We start from the raw sequence: 26372 nt of genomic DNA, 5'->3' as shown, positions 1-26372 counted from the left end.
TGACATTTGGAAATGCAGTTTTCTGGAAAACTGTAACATTTATTTCGGTATCATTTTGTTTGATGATAGTGGTAAAAAAAAGAAGATAAACCTGTTTTTAAAAATGGACTTTTCCTCCATACATTTTCACTTTACCATCCATTAGCCAATCTAGCTGTTTTGCAGTAATTAGGGATGCTGCAGAAACCAAATGGAAAAGCTAGAAAGAGATGCAAATTAGCAGAGTAAATATGTGTGTGTGTGTGTGTGTGTGTGTGTGTGTGTGTGTCCCAAGAGCAACAGACCAAAGGAAAACTGCTCCAAGGATTGCGCGAAACGAATAAGCCCGAAACCCAGTGAATCTCAAGGTTCCTGAAGTCTCCACCCTGGGGAAATTAGTATCTGTAAATTTAATCTAAGCGTTAGTGCACAAGAGAGTGAAGAGAAAAATATGCAGAAGGAAAACGGAGTGAAGCGTTGCACTGAGTTGAAGGCTGTAAGAGAAAAGTGGAATGACTGGACAAGATAGGGGTTGGCGGATTTAGCAAATGCAGTATTTGAGACATACTAAAAAATGACTCGTTTATCCCAAGTTAAAATTTAATTGTGCATCCTGTATTTTATGTGGCAAATCTAAAAAAAGAGAGAAAGACGTTATTCTACAATTCCCGGTTGTGTAAAGCACTCAAAGGCCCTAGAAAATATAGCTGTTAAGCCCAAGTACCTGACTCCTTGCAGAGAAACTATTTCCGGTCTCGGGCCCTGAGAAAATGAGGGGGAGGGGAGAGAAGATTAAGGTAGCTGAGTGGAGTCCGCCAGCGTCCCACAATTCTCTGCTCTAGATTCCTCTTTCCTCGCTCAAGATGGCGCTGCTCGTGATACATTCTTCACGCTGGGCAGCCGCAGCGACTGCCTTTGAAAAGCGTCGGCACGTGGCGATTCTGATTAGGTCTCTAGTCTCTGTCCGTGGTGCAGGTCCTCAGCGGAGATCACGTCAGCTCGGCGCCTCGGGAGCTGCTCGAATTTCCCAGGTGAGATGACATTCACGTGGAAGAGTAGGGTGAAGGACAAAGGGACCTATGGAAAAGTTTGCTCTCATGTCCTCGGGTCAGAGAGAAAGCCAAGAAGAAAGGTTGTCAGGGCTAACTCGGAACATCAGTAAGTGAAGGAAATTAGGGGTGGTAATTTGAGGAAGGGGAGAAGAAAACCTTTGTGGTACGGCAAGGGAATGGAACGGAAGGTTCCGGGCAGAGGGCACCTGGAGCACTAGTTATTCTTAAAGGATTTACGTGTTTGTTTCCCTCCCCCCGCCCTTCGTAGTTTAAAAGATGGGGTAGACGGGATCCCCAGATTGCTTACCTTTCTAAATGCAAGGAAAACTGGCAACTTTTCCAAAGTTAGTAATGGAATTTGGGACTAATATGGCCATGGTTCAGATTTTACTCTCTTGAAAGTAGTATTTGGGGAGCATTGTAACATGACAGCCGAACTACCTGTAAACAAGAGGCTGAGTTGGCACAGTTAACTCTCTGCTGACAGCGCTTCCTGATAGGCCAAAAACCATACCTATCTTTCTCTCCAAAACATAGACCGCCCTAAATTCGTATGTAAACACGATTGTCTTTTGATCTGAAAATAGTGTTCTTCTGTGTACACAGGTCGCTTTGGAAGCCATAAGGCTGCTTATCTTTAATTAATGAATGTAGTTTTTGTTATAGTGTCTCTTAATTTGTGTCCATAATTCTCTCTTAGCAGTTACAAAAAAATATTCATATTTGTACTTTGGTATATCTTTTTATTTCCTATATATTGGCAAAACGTTTAATTGCCACCACTTGTTCATCAGTATCGCTGAAGCATTGTCAGTTTTGTTTGGGAAGCACCCTCATAAATTTTGATTCCACGTGAACAGATGTTTAATGTCTACATTGTACATAGCACTATGCTAGATAATGAGGGTACCAAGAGAAACATACATTAATGCCTTCAAGATTGATCAGTTTAGTTAAGGAGTTTGTATTTATGTATTACAAGAATAACTAAACGATGTAAGTAGGTTAAATATCAAATGAATAGTATAAACAATAAGGGCAGTAAGCATCTAGAGGAAATAGGGATAATTAAGGACCAGATTATAGAGAGGATCTCATGCTGGTGATAGAACTGAGGAGAACATTTTAAGCAGGGAGAATAGGAAATGACACTAGGCATGTGGAATGCCGGAGAAATTATATGCATTCGTTCATCCAGTGATTATTGAACACCTTTACAGCAGTAGAGGTTACAGCAGAATAAAATACAGGCCCTGTCCTTGAAGAGTCTAAAATCTAGTAAGGGAAAAAGGTAAGTAAACAGGCAATTATAACACAGTAGTGCAATGATGGGAAGGGTACAGAGTACTAAAAGAGTGTACTTGAAGGGCATCTAATCTAATTTTGAGGTGGGAAAATGCCTTGAATAACTGATATCTACTAAGCCAAGGCCTTAAAAAATTAAGAGAAATTAGCTAAAGAGGGAATAGTGTGTGCAAAGGCCCACAGGTAAGAGAGAGCATGGACCTTTTGTAGAACTGCATGTAGTTTAGGCTACTGAAGAGTTCAGGATAGAAGCAGCAGATCAGGCTAGATCTAGAAGCAAATCCAGATCATTTTATTAAAGGTTTTAAAACACTAATATGGCTAATATGGCTAATATGACTAATTTATTTTGTTCAACTAATATAGTTGAAAGTTTGTAACACATGACCTCTTGGGAACCATTCTTATTCTGTAGTCCTCTAATAAGCCTAATGAAGTTAAAATAATATTTGTAGGACTTTGTCAGGCTGGGGGGATGGGGGGAAGGAGAAGTTACTGGGAGTTTCAGAGGAAGTGATGGAAATAAATTTCTCTCTTTTCATGAACACTGTCCCCACAACTTTCTTCTTCCACTGTCTTCTGTACATCTTACCATTCCCTGTGGTTACCATTTCCAAAGTGTGAAAAAACAAAGATGTTACTTTTGTTTTCTGCTTCTTAAAGGCATGCAACTCTTGGCATAATTTGAAAAAATGTAGATTTAACTGGGAGATGAAGGAATGGTTATAAGGCTTTCATACTTTTAGGACAATCATTAGTATATAGCATAATATTTTAGAGCTGAAAGGAACCTTAGTGCAGTGTTATGAAACATGTTAATAAGTTGGATCAGTCTTTTTTTATATGAAATTCAGTAGAATAAGAAAGAAAATGTCTGCTTTATACATATTAAGGGAAGTATTGTTTTATGTACTGTTTTATGTGTATATGTACTTTGCCACGTGTATGCGATTACTGGGATGCATTGTAAAATGTGTTTTTCACGCAGGATTATTTACTGGATTATTTACTGTGCAATATGGTAGTCACCAGCTTCATGTGGCTGTTAAAATTTAAATTAAATTAAAATTTTAATTCCTTGGTTGCATTAGCCACATTCCAAGGGCTAAAAAGGTACATAGATATGGAACATTTCCATCATTGCAGAAAGTTCTGTCCAACAGTGCTGCTTTAGAGAAGATCATGTCCAGCCTTCTAATTTTGCAGATGAGGTAACTAAATCCTAGTATAGATAAATGGCAGCCTTTAAGGCCATTCATTCATTTATTGCCTTCTCTGTCAGGTATTCATATAAAGGTAAATAAGACTCTTGCAGGCATTAAACATACAATAAATGTTGAATTGTAAAGATACTTACACTAGAGCACTGTTAATAGAGGGAAACACCTTAAACATAAAAGTTTTTTTATTAAAATTGTAAGTGTTGTAAGATTTAAATTGTAATGATTTAAAGTATGATAAGATTTAAATTGTAATGATTTATTATACAGTTGCCTCTCTACTACATTAGTTAATATTAAAAAGACGTGAGTTTTGGGGTGCCTGATGAGTACCTGAGTTGGTTGAGCATTTGACTCATTTTGGCCTAGGTCATGATCTCAGGATTGTGGGATTGAGCCCAGCATCGGGCTCTGTGCTGAACTCCCTCTGCCCCTCTCCCCGACTCGTGCTCATTCTCTCTCTCCCTAAAATAAAAAGACATGAATTATGAGTGATAGAACTTTTTCAACAATACTTATATGGTATGTGGTTAGACCACAGTGCTTTTTATCTAAGTTTAAAGAGTTAATTCTTGATCCTGATCCTGATCATATACTTTTCTTCATTTGTTTAAAAAAAAATCTTTTTTGAGATTTATTCACATACCATATAATTCACCTATTTAAAGTGTGCAATTCAGTGGTTTTTATTTATTTTTTTATTTTTGTAAAATCAATCAGCACACTTGTAATTAACAATGATTAACTTATTTTTTTTAATTTTAGAGCACGAGTAGGGGAGAGGGGTAAAGGGAGAGAGAGAAAATCTTAAGCAGGTTCCAAGCTCAGCATGGATCAAGAGTAGGATGCTCAAACAACTGAGCCACACAGATGCCCTGATTCAATGGATTTTAGTATATGTAATGATACGTATCACTGTCACCATAGCCAATTTTACATCTTTATTACCTTAAAAACAAACTTGCTACCCTTTTGCCTATCACCCTCCCCCCCACCGCCCACATTTCCCTCCCTCACCAGCCCTAAGAAACCACTAATCTATGTTCAGTTTCTATAGTTTGTCCATTTTGGACATTTCACATAAATGGAATCATATAATAATATGTGGTCTTTTAAGACTGGCTTCTTTCACTTAGTAGTATTGTGTTTTTAAGGTGCATCTGTGTTATGGCATATATTAAGTACCTCATTTTTTTTTAATATTCTTAGAGAGAGAGAGAGAGAGAGAGAGAGAGAGAGAGAAAGAGAAAGAGAGACAGCATGAGCAGGGAAGGGGCAGAGAGAGGAGACACAGAATCTGAAGCAGGCTCCAGGCTCTGAGCTGTCAGCACAGAGCTGGATGTGGGCCTCGAATTCATGAACTGCGAGATCATGACCTGAGCCAAAGTCAGACGCTTAACTGACTGAGCTACCCAGGCGCCCCAGTACTTCATTTGTTTTTATAGCCAAATAATATTCAGTGTGGTTATGCAATATTGCCTTTATGCATTCATTGGTTGGTGGGCATAGGTTTTTTTTTTTCCTATCTTTTGGCTGTTATGAATAATGCTGCTATAAGCATCCATGTACAAATTTTCATTTCTCTTGAGTGGATACCTAGGAGTAGAATTGCTGGATCATATGATAACTCTATGTTTAATTCTTTTAGGAACTGTTAGACTGGTTTTCAAGGGACTACACCATTTTACACCACCCTCAGAAGTACAGGAGGGTTCCAGTCTCTCCACATCCTCGACAATGCCAATAGTTCTTGTTATCCTACTTTTTTAGTCTAGCTATCCTAGTAGGTGTGACGTGTTATCTCATTGTGGTTTTGATTTGTATTTCCCTAATGACAAAAGACGCTGAGCATCTATCCATGTGCTTATTAGCCATTTGCATATCTTTTTTTGAGGAATGTGTATTCAGGTCTTTTTCCCATTTTTTAATTGGGTTATTGGTCTTTTTATTATTGAGATATGAGAATTCTTTATATATTCTACATTCAGGTCCTTTATCAGATATATGATTTGCAAATATTTTCTCCCATTCTGTGGGTTATCTTTTTACTTTCTTGATAATGTCCTTTGAAGCACAAAAGCTTTTCATTTTCATAAAGTCAAATTTATCTATTTTTTTCTTTTGTCATACTTTTTGTGTTATACCTAAGAATCCATTGCCAAATTTGAGTTCATGAAGAATTACCATGTTTTCTTCTAAGAATTTTATAATGTAATTCTAGTGATATATAGAAACAACTCTTGTATATAGTTTCCTTTCCCCACTTTGTTGTTTTATTTTAATATATATCTGTAAATGTTGCAATCCTAACAATATATTGTCATAATTATTGTTTTATATAATTTATGACTTTTAAAGAAGCTGAGAGAAGACAGGAAGGCAAGTAAATATTTATTTTGTTAGACTAGCCTTTGTTTTTTTTTTTTTAACATTTATTTATTTTTGAGAGAGAGAGAGAAAGAGAGAAAGAGTGTATGAGCACGAGCAGGGGAGGGTCAGAGAGACTGAGACAGAATCCGAAGCAAGGTCTAGGCTCTGAGCTATTAGCACAGAACCTGACACGGGGCTCAAACTCATGGACTGCGAGATCATGACCTGAGCCCAAGTTGTACGCTTAACCGACTGACCCACCCAGGCGCCCCTGTTATACTAGCCTTTGTATTTATCATTTATGTTTCTCTTCATATCTTCTCTTGTGTTTGATTTAGCATCTGGAATCATTTCCTTATGCCAGTATAGCTGTGCTCCCATCCATCTCCTTCGTGGTGTTATTGGCAAATATATTGCATCGCTACAGGTCATAAGCTCAACAGTTAATTTTTATCCATATTATTTTATACAGTTGCTTTTAATTTTTTATTTATTTAAAAGTATTTATTTTTGAGAGAGAGCGCACAAGTTTTTTATATAGTTTCTTTAAAATCAGTTCAAAGAAGAGGTTAAAAAGTGTGCATTTATACATTCTGGTGCTGTGTGTGTGTGTGTGTTTCAATTGCAGTCTGAGGTCATTTGTTTTCAGCCTAAAGAACTTCCTTTAGTATTTCTTGTAGGGTAGTTCTGTTAGTAACAAATTTTCCTAGTTTTTATTTATCTGGGAATGTCTTTATTTTGCCTTCATTTTTGAAAAGTAAGTTTTCAATATATAGTATTCTTGCTTGACAGGTTTTTTTTCTTTGAGTGCTTTGAATGTTATCCTACTGCCTTCCAGCCAATGCATTGTTTTTGCTAAGAAATCAGTTGTTAATCTTATTGGGTCCCCTTGTTAGTGAGGAGTTTTTTTGTTTTTTTTTTTTCTCTTGCTACTTTCAAGAAGTTCCCTTTGTTTTGGCTTTTAATGTTTTTACTATAAAGTATGTGTGGCTCTCTTTGCATGTTTCCTCCTTGGAGTTTGTTGTATTTCCTGGTGATAAATTATATTTTAATAAGTTCTTTTTAATAAGCTTTGGAAGGTTACAGCCATTATTTCATCAAATAGTTTTTCTTCCCCTTTATCATTCTTCTTTCTTTCTTTCTTTCTTTCTTTCTTTCTTTCTTTCTGGTACACTCATTATGCATATGTTGGTGTGATTATTAATGTTCTACATTTCTCCGAGGCTCTGTTCATTTTTCTTCACTCTCTTTTATCTCTGTTCTTCATATTGCATAGTCTCTATTCTGTCTTCAAGTTCACTAATTCTGCTGCCAATTTACATCTGCTGTCAATCCCCTTTAGTAAAGTTTTCATTTTAGTTATTGTATTTTTTTAACTCTAGAATTTCCATTTAGTTCTTTTTAAATAATTCCTGTTTGTTGATATTCTTCATGTAATGTTATATCATCATCACATTCCTTTATTTCCTTTTTAAACATTTTTTTAATGTTTATTTATTTTTGAGAGAGACAGAGACAGAATGTGAGTGGGTTAGGGGCAGAGAGAAAGGGAGACACAGAATCTGAAGCAGGCTCCAGGCTCTGAGCTGTCAGCACAGAGCCCAACGTGGGGCTTGAACTCATGAGCTGTGAGATCATGATCTGAGCTGAAGTCGGATGCTCAACCTACTGAGCCACCCAGGCGCCCCACACCTTCCTTTATTTCTTTAACGTGGTTTCTTTTAGTCTTTGGACATATTTATAATGACTACTTTGAAGGCTTTACTTTTCAATGTGACATTTGGTCAAAACCACAGGCAGTTTCTCTTGCCTGCTTTTTTCTCAGTGTATAGGTTATACTTTCCTGTTTCTTTGTATGTCTTGCAATTTTTTGGAAACTGGACATTTAAAGTTTTTTTTTTACGTTTATTTATTATTGAGAGAGAGAGAGCGAAACAGAGCATGAGCATGGGAGGGGCAGAGAGAGAAGGAGACACAGAATTTGAAGGAGGCTTCAGGCTCTGAGCTGTCAGCACAGAGCCCAACACGGGGCTCGAACCCACCAACTGCGAGATCATGACCTGAGCCGAAGTCTGATGCCCAACCGACTGAGCCACCCAGGCACCCCAGGAAACTGGACATTTTAGATAATGTAACTCTGGGTACTGGTCCCCTCCTTCTCAGGGCTTCTTGTTATTTACTTGCTTGTTTATTTGGTTAAATACTAGATGGATTATTTTAGTGCTGTTTCTCTCCACCCACCTCCCTGCTTCCCACTTCACAGTATTTAATGCTTCTTATGTTGCTCCTTAAAGGGCATGTCCACAGTTACCCTGGAATGACAGTGGTTTTGGTGAGGCTTTCTTTGCCTCTTTCCCAGTTATGTTCCATTAGTTGCTGGCAGATTGCACTGTTGAAATCAATTTCTTGAGGCAGAAATTGTTGCACAGACTGAAGCAGTCAAATTGGGATTCCTTTGAAGTGAAAGCTCTGAGGTCAACTTTGGAGATTTGTTCTGACTGCAGGCAGGCTCCTCCCATCTGTCTCCCTTCTTGGTTTTCTGGTTCTCTGGGACATAACAGCTGACCTATGGTTTAGCTTCTGTGTCCAATGATTCCATTAGTGTTCTACTACTTAGCTTTCACCAGAACCTCCACTGTTTTTGAGAGCAACCTGAGGCTTGAACTTCCTCACATCAAGTTGTAAGTGAAGACAATTCCTCTGGGAAGAGATGAGGAGCTATTTGTTTTAGTGCCTTCTTCTCCTTCCAGACAAAAATCTATCAGCCGCAGCTCTGAAGCTGGGGCTGGGGACAATGGTCATTTGTCTCTTAGTTAAACCTCCCCTTTAGGAGTTGAGTGCTAGGTAGAGTAAGAGGAGTTTTTTTTTGACTGCCTCTCCTGGTATGGAACCAGCCTCTTAGGAATCATGGTCAGGGTGATTGGGCCTTTAGCAATCAAGTATTCTCAGTGGCACCATACCCAAGGTAGAGCCTTTGTCCCTCCCATGGAGCTGTGTGGAACAATGGAGCCCCTCCTTCTTGACCACGTTATCCCAGCATGTAGTTTCAGCAATAGGTTTCTGGGGGAAAGACGAAAAATGCTGATATCCTGCCTTTCCCAGGAGGATGGTCTTCTGATTAGGAACTTATGAAGGAGAGAGGGGGGTAATGTACTGTGCTTTTGGCTGCACCAGTCTCAAGGGGAGTTTCCATATTGCCAAACTGGGAGTGGGGAGGCAGGGAGTATGTCCTGGTTCAGACGCTACAGACTTGCTATTCTTACTGAACTATAGTTGCTTTTCTTGAGTAAATGTTACTTCATTTGCTATATGCCCCCAGTCCCATTTCTAGGGACTTTAAATGGTTGTCCTTTTATAACTTTTACCAGTTTTCCTGGGGAGTGGGTCTAAGGAGATCCTTATGTTGTCATGCCAGAAGTGGAACTCTCTTCATTTGTTTTTGACTGTCTCATGTCGTTTGGCTTACTGCATGCAGCAAAGTGGTCTGTCCTTTTTCTTTGGTTTGTAGAAGATAATTTCCATTTAGATCTGGCACACCTTTTGTTTTAGTGTACTTACCTTGTATGCTCTATTTAGTAGTTCTTTTGGATAGGTACTGTTTTGTTTTCATTTGTTGGTTCACATTTCATTTGTTTACATCATGGGCAAGGAATGAGAACTTTAATATCTCCCTGTAGAAAATTCCCTCTTCCTGTACTCCCACTGCTGACTGGCTGCTACTAAGAGACTTTACTTCTGGACATCCTATTAACTGAAGTGGAATATAATAACACTAATGAAATTATTCTGCTTTGCTTTTTAGAGATCCTAGTTTTAAGATATAAGTTTTACATTATAAGATGCATATCAAGAGATGGCAGTGATTACTGAGAAGATATTAAATGTAATAAGAAAATTAAAAACAACAGGAAAAAAGGGTGTTTTAAAGTAAAATTTGCATGGAACTTAAGAGGGTGAGAGGTGATTCAGTGCAATTTAAAGTACCTGAAAGACAATTTTTAAAAATTAATTAGTTAAATAATTAAAAAAATTTTTTTTAACATTTATTTATTTTTGAGAGAGAGAGACACAGCATGAGCAGGGGAGGGGCAGAGAGTGAGGGGGAGACACAGAATCTGAAGCAGGCTCCATGCTCCGAGCTGTCAGCACAGAGCCCGATGTGGGGCTTGAACTCACCCACTGTGAGATCATGACCTGAGCTGAAGTCGGACGCTCAACCGACTGAGCCACCCAGGCGCCCCAAGGACAATTTTTTTAAATTAAAAGCTATCATTCTAATAACTCAGTGATACCTGAACTTACCTGGAACATTCGTTCATTAGGAACATAGACTTCAGTTGCAGGAAGAGGGATTTAATATACATATAAAAATAATTTCTTAAATTAATAGTCTTTTTATTGGGAGAGCAATAATGACTTTTTAAATGACCTAAGTGGCAGAACAAATAACCATTAATTATAATTTAAATAGATATCTTAATGATAGAACTGGTTTATATTATTCAGCATCACAACTCACTTTAAAAGGGGTGATTTGGCAGAAAGAACATTGGTAAACAGTCAGAAGAGTTGGATTCTAGTCTTGGCTTTGGTGTTAGGAGACAAATGAACAATCATTAAATAGTAATTTGCAATCATTAGACAAATATAAGTTATGAAGAAGCAGTGGTTTGGTTTTGAGAAGAGCAGGACCAAACCAATTCAGTTCTTCATATGAGAGAGAGTGACAGGGTACTTACTTAGAAGTGTAGTCTATGTTGATTTCAGTAAAGCTTTCAATCTTGTCCCCTGTATCATTCTCACCCAACAAGCCAGGAAGAAATGGTATTGCAAACTGTTAAGGGGTCTTGAGGTAGTAGTGTAGTAGTAAGAAAATCTTACCAGAGAAAATACAGATAATTTGAAAGAGTTTGATTTATAAATATTAAAGGGAATAAACAACTGGTGTACAAAGGACATAGCATGGTGTAATGGAATGAATATTGTCACTAGGACATCTGAATACTTGAGCTCTGTTTCTACTCTTAATTATCTTGGACAGATCGTTTAGTCCTTTGGACTTCAGTTTCTGTAAGGGTTCAACTACTTGATCTCTAAAGTTTCTTCCAATTCTGTAGTTTCCTGACTCTGATCTGCAGGGACTTTGTATAAATAGAATCTCTACTTTGTGATCCTAGTTTATTATTGGTAGTAAGTAGGTTTCTAGTAGCAACATAGGCTACATTTAAATTCACGTAAGTTTTTAATGGGGGCAAATTTATATTGTTCTGTCTCTTATAGTACTTGTTGATCTAAGAAGAGGAATAGAAAAAACGAGATTGATGATGAGTTTAGTATTTGCTTAGTGTTGGGGAGATGAAATTAGAGTGGGGATAGAGAAAGCTAGCTTCTAAAATAATCTATGAAGGTAGAAATAGGTTCCAAATAGATGGTGGAGAGTAGCAGCAGTGCTTGTAAAAGTTGTAAATAAAGATGAAGCTTACCTGGCCTATAAATGATAAAGAAAAGAAATATAAAGGTCTTAGTCTGAAAGTGGCTTTGGGGATTGAGAAGAGGAATTCAGAAGACCCCTTATTGGAAATAGTCAAATAAATAACATTATTTAAGCCATTGATATAGTTTATTGGTTATTAAAATTAACATGAGGGGGAAGAAAAGTTCATAATATTATTTCTAAGTTTTCTTTTAGAGTACTAGGCCCTTCAAGAATCTGATGAAAGCCATGAACCTTCTCCCTGGAAAAACGGGCATACATGCTTCATTTTTCACACCATTTTTTTTTGGGGGGGGGAGATCAGAGATCCCTGATAAATATAATAATGAAGACTGGGGGGCATTTCTAATGGAGTTCCTGAGTAGCCAGTGGCAGAATAAAGGGCACTTATCACTGGGCAGTGGGGGATAGAAGTGGAATGGAGACTTATTTTGCTTGTATCAAAACTTTGATTAAATGAAAAATACAGTAATGTTGATTCTCAGTGTTGATCTGAAAGTTAGGCTTCTCAAAAAGGAGTATGTTCCTTCCATGTTGTAAGATAGAATTTAAAATAGAGGCGAAATTGCCTGTTCTGTATATGATCCTTATTGTCTTCTCTTTTTATTTATTTATATATTTTCCCTTTTTAATTGTACAAAACTGCATGTAATAAAAATGTGAGAAAAGTAACCCACAGTCTTACCTCTTAAGTAATTTTCCATTTTCCCCTTGAATTCTAGTTGTTATATGTACATAAATTTTACAATTCTGAGATAACTTTAAATTGTTTCTTTTTACTTATAAGCATTATTTTTCTTGGTGCTCAGTCTTTACCAAAATTAGGTCTTTTAATTAATTAATATTTTAGTAATTTTAATAGATGTATATTTAACTGTCTACAAAAGGTGACATTTTCTTTGTTTTGGTTTTTTACCTCCTTTTCTAAAATTTGTCTTCCTAAAGTTTTGCTAGAGACACGGTTCAGTCCATAACTGTGTGTGTGTGCAAATACGTAGAAACCTGGAAGTATATACTTAAACGTAGCTCTGAAGAGGGGATGGTTTGTGAAACTAAAGGACAGTAAGGGACCTTTAACTTGTTATTAAAGATACTTTATCATTTTATAAGAAAAGTTTCGTGTGTAAGCCTTTCAGTTGGTGGTCTGACCTTTTTAATAGGTTGTATTAACTTGTTCATTTGTTCAACTCTAGTTTTGTGTACATCCTTGTATATGACTCAGTGGTTATTTTGTGTAATGTAAAAAGATATTTAACATTTATTTATTTCTAGTTTTTTTATGTTTATTTATTTCTGAGAGAGAGAGGCAGAGACAGAGTGCAAGGAGAGGGAGGGGCGGAGGGAGAGGGAGACACAGAATCCTAAGCTGTCAGCACAGAGCCTGATATGGGGGCTTGAACTCACAAACCTTGAGATCATGACCTGAGCCCTCATTGTAGGCTTAACCAACTGAGCCACCCAGGCGCCCCAAAGATCTTTAAAATTTTAAAGAAACTTCCCTGAAAGTATTCTATAATTTTTCAATTTAGCTAATTTTTGATTATCAGTTTGCTAGGGAATTGGGGAATGCTTTTAAGATTGAGTCTCAGTATTTCCTCTTCATTTCACTGGTTTCTTCAATTAGTATGTAACATAGGTATTTTGCATGTTTGGTGCTGCCTAATAGGGAACTGTACTCATGTTTTTTTATCAAAATGAAGCTCTTGTATTTTAAAAAATTACCAAAACAGTACTGAAAGATTAGGAAATATAGGGAAAACAAAGAAGAAAGAGTAAGAAAAAAGAAAAAAGCAGCTATTCTCTAACACTTTGGTATAAACCTATACTTAGAATTTTAGTGTTCATAGTTTACAAAATGCTTTAACATTTCATTTTTTCCTGTTCCTATTTTATTCTTTGGTTTTCACCAGGATCCAAAAAATAAAGACTTCTTGTTGCTTAGAGCTGTACTGCCCAGTACAGTAGACATTACCCACATGTGGCTATTTCAAATTCCATTAAAATTAATTAAAATTAAAGAAGATAAAAAACTAGCAGCTTAGTCATACTAGACACATTTCAGGTGCTCAATAGCCACATGTGACTAAGTGGCTATTGTATTTGACCACACAGATATAGAACATTTCTGTTATCACTGAAAGTTCTGCTGGATATGGGTGGCCTAGTAGATAATTTTAAATAGGGAATGATATTATCAGATATGTTTTTGGAATATTATTCTGGCTGCAGTTTGAAAGATAGGTTGAAAATAGGGATTGGAGATAGGATTTAGGATATTGAAGTAATATAGGAGAGAAGTGATAAAAAAAACCTGCACTGCCTGTCCTGACGAAGCATTGTCAGGGATTTGCCACCAAGCATTCTTGTATCATGACATGATTTTGAAATGCTTTGAAAGATCTTGAAAGGTTTTGAAACAGGAGAGTATCACTTTGTCTTAGCTACTTAACTTAGTCTCAGTGTTTTTATAAAATGGGCATTTGACAAAGACTTAACCTTATTTATCTCCCACAGTTCTGGGGAGGATCAAGTGCAACAATAGATTGTGAAAGCAGTTTGTGAATTGTAAAGTGGTTTGAATTTTGCCATTACAGTTTTAGCTTATGGTTCTGTAATAAAACATAATCTTTTGTAATCGATTTTGTGGGGACTGCGTATAGAACTCATGTTGGTAGGCTACCCTCACTTATGTTTTTTAAGGTTTTTTTTGTTATTTATTTTTGAGAGAGAGAGAGAGCGAACAGGGGAGAGGTAGAGAGAGAAGGGGACACAGAATCTAAAGCAGGCTGCAGGCTCTGAGCTGTCAGCACATAGGCCAATGCAGGGCTCCAACTCACTATCCGAGAGATCATGACCTGGGCCGAAGTCCAACACTTAAACAACTGAGCCACCCAGGTTCCCCCTCACATCTGTTTTTGAATGCTTATCCAGCAGTCCAGTTACACTCTAGCTAATTAGTGACAGAACTGACATGACAACCCAAGGCTTTTCATTCATCTCTTTCTCCTTCATCTCACTAGCTCTGCTTTTCACAACTTGAACAGATGAATTTTACTTATTTAGGACTTTTTGTGCAACTATACTCTATTGCATTGATGAATAGCTAGAGTAAATCTATTTAAATAAAACTGTTAGACTTTTAAATAATTTAAATTTAAATAAATTTAAAAATTAAAAAAAATTAATTAAAACTATTAGAAAACTGTTTTTTAAATGAATTCTTATATATTATGTATTACATATTACATATTACAGTATTGTAATACATACAGAAGTAGTAAAATCATACTACACTAATGTCTTTAGAGTTTACCACCACCTAACACAACTCTACATTTACAAAAAGAATATGCCACTATCATCCTCAGCAGTCTTTTAGCAAATGTTTATTGGGTACCTGCCATTTGGCAGACATTGTATAGGGCACTGAGGCTACAACCATGAGCAAGGCATCGTCTTTGCCCTCCAGGAAATTGCAATTTAAAGGAAAAAACAGGTAACCAACTATTCACATAAGGTGTGATGAATGCTCTCATAGGGGTATATGCAGAATTATATGGAAGCCCAGAGGTGAAGAACCACCCTCAATCTAGTGAGGTTAGGGAACACTTTCCAAAGAATTTATAGATGAATATTGAAGGATTTGTAGGTAGAAGTTGGCTTGGTAGGTGAGTGAAAGGTTATTTTAGGACAAAAGATATTAAATGCCTTGTCTTCTTTAGAAAAGCTGTAGTTTGGAGGTGGATTGGGAATGGACAAGATTGGAAGTAGGGAGACATTTGGTTTGGATGGAACATTAGAGGGTTTAATGGTAATATTGGAGACAAGGGATGATAACCTCAACTAAGGCTATGACAGTGATTATAGAGCTATTTAAGAGGTAAAGTTGACAGGAGTTATGAGTGGTTTGATGCACAGGATAAGAAGAAATAAAGAGGAAAGAAAGTTCCTAGGTATCTGGTTTAGGCATCTGAGTAGTGATACTATTAACTAAGATGGGAGGAGTGAGTTTGAGGGGTTGGAGAAGATAGAGAAAATACTGAGTTCACCATGGGATATGTGGGGTTTAAGCTATCTGTGAGACATGATGAAAATGTCTAATGAGGGGCGCCTGGGTGGCTCAGTCGGTTAAGCGGCCGGCTTCGGCTCAGGTCACGATCTCGCGGTCCGTGAGTTCGAGCCCCGCGTTGGGCTCTGTGCTGACAGCTCAGAGCCTGGAGCCTGCTTCAGATTCTGTGTCTCTCTCTCTCTCTGACCCTCCCCTGTTCATGCTCTGTCTCTCCCTGTCTCAAAAATAAATAAAAACGTTAAAAAAAATTAAAAAAAAAGAAAATGTCTAATGAACACTTGTATATATGGGGTAGATACTTGTCAAAGAGATCTGGGCTTGAGATAAAGTTTGAGAGTAATTGTGGAGGTAATTTTTTTATAGTGGCTATGGATACCTTTGGGAGACTGTATAAAATGAGAACAAAATAGAGGGCTAAAGAAGAAACTCTTGAGTTTTCCAGTATTTAAATCAAACAGTAGTTGAAGAAGATTTCACAGTGGCCAGGGAGGTTAAAGGAATGGGGGTAGACTGATATTCTAGAAGTCAAGAGAGGAGACAGTTCCAGAAAGAAAGGAATGGTCAGTAGTGGTATGCAACAGAGAGGGTATGTAAAATGAATATGCAAAATGTTATTGAATTTAGCAATTAGTATTTCTGATAAAAAAACAGTTTCAGTAGTGATTGGGGGTAGAAGCCATATTACAGTGTTTTAAGCAGTGAGACATTAATGGTGTGTCCTTCTCAGTGCATCATTTTGGGGGTACATGGTGTTGTTAACATCTTATTTCTGGTGAAGTTAATCTTCATTGCTTGGTTAAGGTGGTGTCTACCAGGTTTCTCCAATGAAAAATACTATTTTCTCTTTTGTAATTAAAAAATACCTTGAGGGAAATTCCTTGAGAGTATGCAAACAATCATGTTTCTCTTAAAACTTTCGCTAGCTAGTAACATGCATCAGTGGATCTTGTCTACAGTTACTACTGTGATGTTTGCCTAATTATGTTTTTCTGTTTCCCTCATTCCTTCTACATTTGTTAATTGGAATTCTTCTGTAAGGAAGAGCTGTCACTTCTCCCTAATTTAATTTATTCATTTATATCAGGATGAACTCATAGATGTTAAACTATATTCTATGAATTATAACCCAGTACTCTCAAGTTTTATTTTGTTGCTCTAGTTGTCCCAGCTCTAAGCCACTGGAAGCTCCAGTCTCCAGCTCCTCTGTCCTTTGGACATGTGCCTATCTGTTTTCAAGCACTTCCTTACTTTTAGGCAACACACGATTTTCCGGGTTCATCTTATATTTTCCCTGCCCTGGCCCTGAGATCAGCTCTTTCTACAAAGAACCCTGTACCTTCCATTGGAAAATGGCATTTATTTGTTTATTTACTTATTTTTCTTTTCAAATTTTTATTTAAATTTTAGTTAACATATAGTACAATATTGGTTTCAGGAGTAGGATTCAGTGATTTACTACTTACATATAACACCCGGTACTCATCATAACAAGTGCCCTCCTTAATACCCAGCACCCATCTAGCCCATCCCCTATCCATGCTTTATCCCTCTATTTGTTCTCTATCTTTAAGAATCTCTCATGGTATGTTTCCCTGTCTCTTTTTTTTTATTTCCCCCTCTCATAATGTTCATCTGTTGTGTTTTCTAAATTCCACATATGAGTGAAATCATCTGGTATTTGTCTTTCTCTGACAGACTTATTTGACTTAGCATAATACACCCTAGCTCGATCCGTGTCATCACAAATGGCAAGATACCATTCTTTTTGATGGCTGAGTAATATTGCATTGTGTATCTATACCACCCACATCTTTTTTTTTAAATTTTTTTAACATTTATTTATTTTTGAGACAGAGACAGAGCATGAACAGGGGAGGGTCAGAGAAAGGGAGACACAGAATCTCAAACAGGCTCCAGGCTCTGAGCTGTCAGCACAGAACCCAATGCACGGCTCGAACTCACAGACTGCGAGATCATGACCTGAGCCTAAGTTGGCCACTTAACCAACTGAGCCACCCAGGCGCCCCTATACCACATCTTCTTTATCCATTCATGGACACTTGGGCTCTCTCTATAGTTTGGCTATTGTTGAAAATGCTGCTTATAAACATTGGGGTGCATGTGTCCCTTTGAATCTGTATTTTTGTATCATTTCGGTAAATGCCTAGGTGCAATTCCTGGATCGTAGGGTAGTTCTATTTTTAACTTTTTGAGGAAGCTGTATACTGTTTTCCAGAGGTTTTGCACCAGTTTGCATTCCCACCAACAGTGCAAGAGTGTTTCCCTTTCTCCACATCCTCACCAACATCTGTTGTTGCCTGAGTTGTTTATTTTAGCCATTGTGACAGATGTAAGGTAGTATCTCATCGTGGTTATGATTTGTATTTCCCTGATGATGAGTGATGTTGAGCATCTTTTCATGTGTCTGTTTGCCATCTGGATGTCTTCTTTGTAAAGTGTCTATTCATGTCTTTTGCCCATTTCTTAACTGGATTGTTTTTTGAGGGTGTTGAGTTTTATAAGTTCTTTATAGATTTTGGATACTAACCCTTTATCAGATATATCATTTGCAAGTATCTTGTCCCATTCCATAAGCTGCCTTTTAGTTTTGTTGATTGTTTCCTTACCTGTTCAGAAGCTTTTTATCTTGATGAGTTCCCAATAGTTGATGTTTGCTTTTATTTCCCTTGCCTCAGGCGATGCTTTTATTTCCCTTGCCTCAGGCGACATGTCTAGTAAGAAGTTGATGCAGTCAAGGTCAAGGAGGTTGCTGCCTGTTTTGTCCTGTAGGATTTTGATAGTTTTCTGTCTCACATTTAGGTATTTCATCCATTTTGAATTTATTTTTGTGTATGGTGTCAGAAAGTGGTCCTGTTTCCTTCTTCTGCATGTTGCTGTCCAGTTTTCCCAAAAGCATTTGTTGAAGAGACTGTCTTTTTTCCATTGGATATTCTTTCCTGCTTTGTCAAAGATAATTTGACCATATAGTTGTGGCTCCATTTCTGGGTTTTCTGTTGTGTTCTGTTGTCTGTTTTTATGCCAGTGCCATACCGTCTTCATGACTACAGCTTATAATATAGCTTGAAATTCGGAATCGTGATGCTTCCAGTTCTGTTTTTCTTTTTTAACGTTACTCTGGCTATTCCAGGCCTTTTCTGGTTCCATTCAAATTTTAGGATTATTTGTTCTAGCTCAGTGAAAAATGCTGGTGGTATTTTGATAGGGATTATATTAAATGTGTATATTTCTTTGGGTAGTATAGACATTTTAACAGTGTTTGTTCTTCCAATCCATTAGAATGGAATTATGGAGAATGGCATTTAAAAATGAAGATCTGAATACTAGATGATGATACATTTTTAAAGCATAATAAGTTCTTAAGTTCTCGAGATTGCCCAATATCCATAAATTTATTTACTGGCCTCACTAATAAAATAAATAAGCTTTCTACTAGGAATGTTAACTAATTTCACATAAGACTTGTGAGAACATTTGTGGGGTGCCTGGGTGGCTCAGTCGGTTGAGCGGCCGACTTCGGCTCAGGTCACGATCTCGCGGTCCGTGAATTCGAGCCCTGCGTCGGGCTCTGTGCCGACTGCTCAGAACCTGGAGCCTGTTTCAGATTCTGTGTCTCCCTCTCTCTCTGACCCTCCCCCGTTCATGCTCTGTCTCTCTCTGTCTCAAAAATAAATAAACGTTAAAAAAATTAAAAAAAAAGACTTGTGAGAACATTTAATCAATGAGAGCATTACCTTTTTGGTAAATAGTCTTGGGAACAATGTGATTATTATTTTAATTGATAAACTGTGTGTGTTCAGAGAAGTGTGTTTAACTTTTCATTTGTTACTTTTGAGTAAATCCTCTTGATAGGATACTGTCATAGATTACTCTTTAAAAAATTGCTAGGTGAAAATTACATAATATGGAATTAATCATTTTAAAGTGAATAATGTAGTGCATTTACAATGTAGTACAACCACCAACTCTGTCTAATTCCACAACATTTCCATTACTCCAAAGTAAAAGTCCTTACCCATTAAGCAGTTTCTTCCCATTTTTTCCCTTACCCCAGCAACCATTAGTCTGGGTTTATCTATTCTAGATATTCCATATAAATGGGATCATATAATATGTAATGTTTTGTGTCTTGCTTCTTTCACTTAGCATAATCTTTCAGGGCTTTCTCCACATTGTAGCATGTATTGGTACTTCATCCCTTTTTTATGGCTGGATATAAAATTTCTTTTTTTTTAATAATTTTAAAAAATATTTATTTTTGAGAGAGAGAGCGAGAGAGAGAGCGAGAGCGAGAGCGAGAGAGAGAGAGAGAGAGAGAATATGAGTGGGGGAGGGTCAGAGAGAGGAAGCAGGCTTCAGGCTGTGAGCTGTCAGCACAGAGCCTGATGCAGGGCCTGAACCCACAAGCCATGAGATTATGACCTGAGCTGAAGTTAGATGCTTAACCAACTGAGCCACCAGGCACCCCCAGATAATATTTCTTCATATATGTGTATATACCACAGTTTTTAAATCCATTCATCTGTGGAGGACACTTGGGCTGTTTATACCTATTGGCTGTTGTGAACAGCGCTATTATAAATACACATGTGCATGTACTTGTTTGAGTACCTGTTTTCACTTCTCTTGTTTTCTCTTTATTCTGGTTTCATTGAGATATAATTTACATATAATATTGTATAAGTTTAAGGTGTTGTACAGTATAATATTTGATGCATGTATATATTATGAAATGATTACCACAGTAAGTTTAGTGAACATCCATCATCTCTCATAGTTTTTTTTTTCTTGTGATGAGAACTTTTAAGATCTACTCAGTAACTTTCAAATATACAATACAGAATTATTAACTATAGTCACCATGCTGTATTTCGTATTTCTTATTGATCAGGTTTAGTAGGTTGTATGTTTCTAGGAATTTATCTATTATTCTAGGTTGTCCAATTTGTTGGCATATAGTTGTCCATAGTAGTCTCTTATGATCTTCCATATTTTTGTGGTATCAGTTGTAATGTCTCTTCTTTAATTTATTTTATTTATTTGGTCCTCTTTTTTTCTTGGTTAGTTCACCTAAAGGTTTGTTAATTTTATCTTTTCAATAGACCAGTTCTTAGTTTGTTAATCTTTTCTGTTGTTTTCCTGTTCTGTATTTCATTTATTTCTGCTCTACTCTGTATTAATTCCTTCTTTCTGCTAATTTTGGGCTAAGTTTGTTCTTTTTCTTCTTACCTGAGATGTAAAATTAGGTTGTGTATTTCAGATTTTTCTTTCTTTTTTTTTTTTTTTTTGGTGTACGTGCATATTGCTGTAAATGAAGAACTACTCTTAGAAGTACTTTTGCTGTGGCTCATAAATTTTAGTATATTGCATTTTCACTTTTGTTTGTCTCCAGATATTTTTAAATTTCCCTTTTGATTTTTCTTTTTGCTCCATTTGTTGTTCAGGAATGTGTTGTTTAATTTCCATGTATTTGTTATTTTTCCACCTTTTCTCCTATTATTGATTACTACTTTTACAACATTGTAGTCAGAAAAGATATTTGGTGGGGTGCCTGGGTGGCTCAGTTGGTTAAGCGTCCGACTTCAGCTCAGGTCATGATCTCACCGTTCCTGAGTTTGAGCCCTGTATTCAGCTTTGTGCTGACAGTTCAGAGCCTTGAGCCTGTTTCAGATTCTGTGTCTCCCTCTCTCTCTCTGCCCCTCCCCTGCTCGTGCTCTGTCTCTTTTTCAAAAAGAAATAAACATTTTAAAAAGTTTAAAAAACAAAGAAAAGATATTTGGTATGATTTCAGTCTTTTTAAATCTGCTAAGGCTAGTTTTGTGGTCCAACATATGAGCTATCCTAGAAGATGTTTTGCATGCACTTGTGAAGAATGTGTGTTCTGCTGCCTTTGGATGGAATGGTCTGTTAGGTCCATTGGTCTATAAGTGTTGTTCATATCTGCTGTTTCCTTGTTAATTCTCTGTCTGGATGATCTGTTTTTGAGAGTGATGTATTAATGTCCCCAGCTATTATTATATTGCTGTTTATTTCTCCTTTTAGTTCTGTTTTGTATTTGCTCTATCTATTTAGGTGCCCTTGTTTTCATTTCTTTAGATTACATAACTTGGAGTGGAATTATGGGGTCATTTGGTAATTCTGTGTTTAATTGCAAAACTGTTTTCCACAGCATCTGAACCATTTTGTATTCCTACACACCTACACACCAGTAATGTGTGTAGGTTCCAATTTCTTCATATCCCTTCCAAAATGTCTTATTTTCTGGTCTTGTTTGTTTGTTTGTTTGTTTTTTGTAATTTTAGTATAGCCATCCTAATGAATGTGAAGAGGTACTTTATGGTGGTTTTGATATGCATTTCCCTTAACGACTAATGATGTTGAGAATATCTTCATGTGTTTGTTGGCCATTTGTATATCCATTGCTAAATTTGAGGTAATGAGAATTTCCTCCCTATGTTTTCTTTTAAGAGTTTTATGGTTATAACTCTTCTGTTTAGGTCATTGGTCCAATTTGGGGTTAACTTTCTGTATGTGATTTGAGGTGGGGGTCCAACTTTATTCTTTTGCATGTGCATATCCAGTTGTCCCAGTACCATTTGTTGAGGAAACTATTCTTTTCCCATTAGATGGACTTGGCACCCTTGTAAAAAAAAAAAATCAATTGCCGTAGTTTTATGGGTTTATTTCTGAACTCTAAATACTATTCTACTAGTCTATATGTCTATCCTTAAGTCATCACCACACTTTCAATTATTGTATCTTTGTAGTAGGCTTTGAAATCAGGAAGTGTGTGTCCTCCAACTCCCTAATCCTTCTTTTTCTTGCCTAATTGCTCTGGCTAGAACTTTCAGTACAATATTGAGTAGCAGTAGTGGAAAACTGTTGTCCATGTCTTGTTCTGAGCTTACGGGGAGCACTGAGTTTTTCACCAGTGAGTATGATGTTGGCTATGTTTTATCATGTTGAAGAAATTTCTTTCTATTCCCAGTTCTGAGTGTTTTTATCACAAAAGGATGTTGAGTTTGTCAAGTGCTTTTTCTTCACCGATTGAGATAATAGTATGATTTTTATTTAAAAATTTTTTTTTAACTTTTAACATGGTTGATTGGGATTTGAAATTTTTTAATTACAGTATAGTTAACATACACTGTGATATTAGTTTCACGTGTACAATAGAGTGATTCCACAATTCTGTATATCACCCAGTCTTCTAGAAGAATGTGTTTTAAGTAATCACTTTCATTAAGTGGCTAAAGAAACATCTTTTCTTTTCAAAAAATAAAGCAGTTAATTGGAAACTGGTCTCTTCTCCCTCATTACTCCCTGCTTAAAAAGTAACAAACAACTTCACAGTGTTCAAAGTCCAAGTCAAAGCTACTGACGTGGCTCTAAGAGCCTTGCATCAGATGCCCCTCTCCAGCTTCCTCCTTAGCCTCTCCCATGTGTTAGCCCTTAGGACTTGCCAACCTGTATCCTGCCTTGGATTATTAATCAAAGCTCTCTTGCTGCCTGAACCTCAATATATTCTCCATCATAGCATCTTATTCATGACCTTTTTTTCACTTTCCACAGTCTTCAATAACATTTATGAGTATCAATTTATTTACTTGTATATTGTCTGTTTTCCTTTGCCAGACTAAAATTCCATGAGGGCAGGGCTATTTCTTTTTCATTCACCACTATGTGCCTCACATCTGTATACTGCTTAGCAGGTAGTTGGTATGGTGTTTATTCATGCAAATGCACAGTGAATAAAAGAATGAATCAGTAAATCAAAGAGTATTGGGGAATACTCAGATATTGCATCTGATGATTCTTTATGCAACGCATATACCAGGGGTTCCAAAACTACACATTAGAATCATCTGGGTAGCTTTTAAAAAATCTCAATATACGTTTCAATCTTATTATATCATGATAGTTGAAGTTGAGAGAGCCAAACATTAGCCCTTTTAAGTTTTGAATTTTGTACACTTTAAGTTTTTATTTTAATTTCAGTTAAATTACAGTGTTAAGTTTAATTTCAGGTGTACAATATAGTAGTTACACACTTCCATATAATACTTGGTGCTCATCAAAACAAGTGCAGTCTTTAATCTCTATCACCTATTTAACCCATCCCCCAACCTCCTCCCCTCTAGTAACCATCAGACTGTTCTTTGTAATTAAGAGTCTGTTTCTTGCTTTGTCTTCCTCTCTCTTTTATTCCCTTGGCTTGTTTTGTTTCTTAAATGTCACACATGAGTGAAATCATATGGTATTTGTCTTTGTCTGAGTTATTTTGCTTTTCATTATACTCCCTAGTTCCATTCATGTCTTTGCAAATGGCAGGATTTCATTTTTTATGGTTGTGTGTGTGTGTGTGTATAATACCGTATACATATCGATATATACCATATTGTCTTTATCCATTCATCAGTTGATGGACTCGTGGGCTGCTTCCATATCTTGGCTATTGTAAATAATGCTACTATAAACATCAGGGTGCGTGTATCCCTTTTAACTACTGTTCTTGTATTCTTTGGGTACATGCTCAGTAATGCTATCATAGGATCATAAGGTGGGACCATTTTTAACTTTTTGAGGAATCTCCATACTGTTTTGCACAGTGGCCACACCAGTTTGCCTTCTCACCGCTAGTACGAGAGCATTCCCCTTTGTCCACATCCTCACCAACACCTGTTGTTTCTTGTATTGTTGATTTTAGCCATTCTAACAGGTGTGAGGTGATATCTTATTGTAGTTTTGATAGGAAATTTCCTGATGATGACTGCTGATGAGCATTTTTTCATGTGTCTGTTGGCTATCTAAATGTCTTCTTTGGAGAAATGCCTGTACATGTCTTCTGCCCGGTTTTTAATTGGATTATTTGGCTTTTGGGTGTTGAGTTTTATAAATTCTTTATATAATGTGGGTACTGGCTGTTTATCAGATATGTCATTTGCAGATATCTTCTCCCATTTTGTAGGTTGCCTTTTAGTTTTATTGATTGTTTCCTTTGTTACACAGAAACTTTTTTTTTATGTAGTCCCAGTAGTTTATTTTTGTTTCCCTTGCTTCAGGAGACAATCTAGAAAGAAGTTACTGAGGCCAGTGTCAAAGAAGTTACTGCCTGTGTTATCTTCTAGGATTTTTATGATTTCAGGAGTCCATTTTGAATTTATTATTATGTATGGTGTATGTGTATTGTGTATAGTGTAAGAAAGTAGTCCAGTTTCATTGTTTTGTATGTTGCTGTCCACTTTTTTGCCAACATCATTTGTTGAAGAGACTGTGTTTTTACCATTGGACATTCTTTCCTGCTTTGTCGAAGACTAACTGACCGTATACTTGTGGTTTTATTTCTGGATTTTGTATTCTATTTCATTGATCTGTGTGTCTATTTTTGTGACAGTACCATACTGTTTTGATCACTGCTGCTTTGTAATATAACTTGAAGTGTGGAATTGTGATGCCTCCAGCTTTGCTTTTCTTCTTCCAAGTTGCTTTGGCTATTCTTGGTCTTTCAGGGTTCCCTTTTAGGGATTTTTTTTAGGATTGTTTGTTCTAATTCTGTGAAAAAGGCTGTTGGTATTTTGATAGATATTGCATTAAGTATGTGGATAGCTTTGGACAGAATAGACATTTTAAAAATATTTGTTCTTCTAATCCATGAGCATGGAGTGTCTTTCCATTCCTTTGTGTCATCTTGAGTTTCTTTCATAAATGTTTTATAGTTTTCAGAGTACAGGTCTGTCACCTCTTTGGTTAGATTTATTCCTAGGTATCTTATTATTTTGGGTGCAGTTGTAAGTGGGATTGATTTCATAATGTCTGTATTTGCTGCTTCATACTGATATATAAGAATGCAACAGATTTCTGTACATTTGATTTTGTATGCTGCAATTTACTGAATTCATTTATCAGTTCTAGCAGCTTTTTAGTGGAGTCTTCTGGGTTTTCTATATATGGAATTATGTCATCTGCAAATAGTGAAAGTTTTACTTCTTCCTTACCAGTTTGGCTCCTTTTATTTCTTTTTGTTGTCTTATCTCTGTGGCTAGGACTTCCAAGTACTATGTTGAACAAAAGTGGTCAGAGTGGACATCCTTGTCTTGTTTGCCTAAGCGAAAAGTTCTCAATTTTTCCCCATTGAGGATGATGTTGGTTGTTGGTGTTTTGTATATGACCTTTATGATGTTTGAGGTATGTTCCCTCTAATCCTACTTTGTTGAGGGTTTTTTTTAATCATGAATGGATGTTGTGCTTTGTCAAATGCTTTTTCTGCATCTGTTGAATGGTCATATGGTCCTTATCCTTTCTCTTATTGAAGTGGTATATCGCATTGATTTGCGAATGTTGAACTACCCATGCAACCCAGGAATAAATCCCACTTGACTGTTGTGAATGATTTTTTTTAATGTATTGTTGAATTGGGTTTGCTAGTATTTTGTTGAGAATTTTTGCATCTGTGTTCATCAGAGACACTGGCCTAAAGTTCTCTTTTTCAGTGGAGTCTTTATCTGGTTTTGGTATTAGGGTAATGCTATCCTCATAAAATGAATTTGGAAGTTTTTCTTCCATTTCTATTTTTGAAATGGTTTGAGAAAAATACATATTAACTCTTCTTTAAATGTTTGGTAGAATTTGCCTGTGAAGCCAGTCTGGTCCTGGAGTTTTATTTGTTGGCAAGTTTTTATTAACTCAGTTTCTTTGCTGGTTATTGGTTTGTTCAAATTTTCTATTTCGTTCTGTTTGACTTTTGGTAGTTCTTATGTTTCTAGGAATTTATCAATTTCTTTTAGTTTGTCCAGTTTGTTGGCATGTAGTTTTTTATATTTTCTTATGATTGAATTTCTGTGGTGGTGGTTGTTATCCTCTCTCAT

General features: G+C 36.6%; 1 protein-coding gene across 1 annotated transcript in view; it reads left to right on the top strand.

Annotated features, from left to right (window-relative positions):
- The first annotated feature begins 841 nt into the window (after window positions 1-841).
- ABCB7 (ATP binding cassette subfamily B member 7) overlaps window positions 842-26372 on the top strand; it is a 162566-nt gene continuing 137035 nt past the window's right edge. Inside the window, exon 1 of the mRNA XM_047848211.1 lies at window positions 842-1010. Coding sequence (XP_047704167.1) covers window positions 843-1010 — 168 coding nt within the window. The 5' untranslated portion in view covers window position 842. The remainder of the gene's footprint in view (window positions 1011-26372) is intronic.

This window comes from Prionailurus viverrinus, unplaced genomic scaffold, assembly GCF_022837055.1.
Source record: "Prionailurus viverrinus isolate Anna unplaced genomic scaffold, UM_Priviv_1.0 scaffold_55, whole genome shotgun sequence".
Lineage (NCBI taxonomy): Eukaryota > Metazoa > Chordata > Mammalia > Carnivora > Felidae > Prionailurus > Prionailurus viverrinus.
This window is presented reverse-complemented; position numbering and strand designations above follow the sequence as displayed.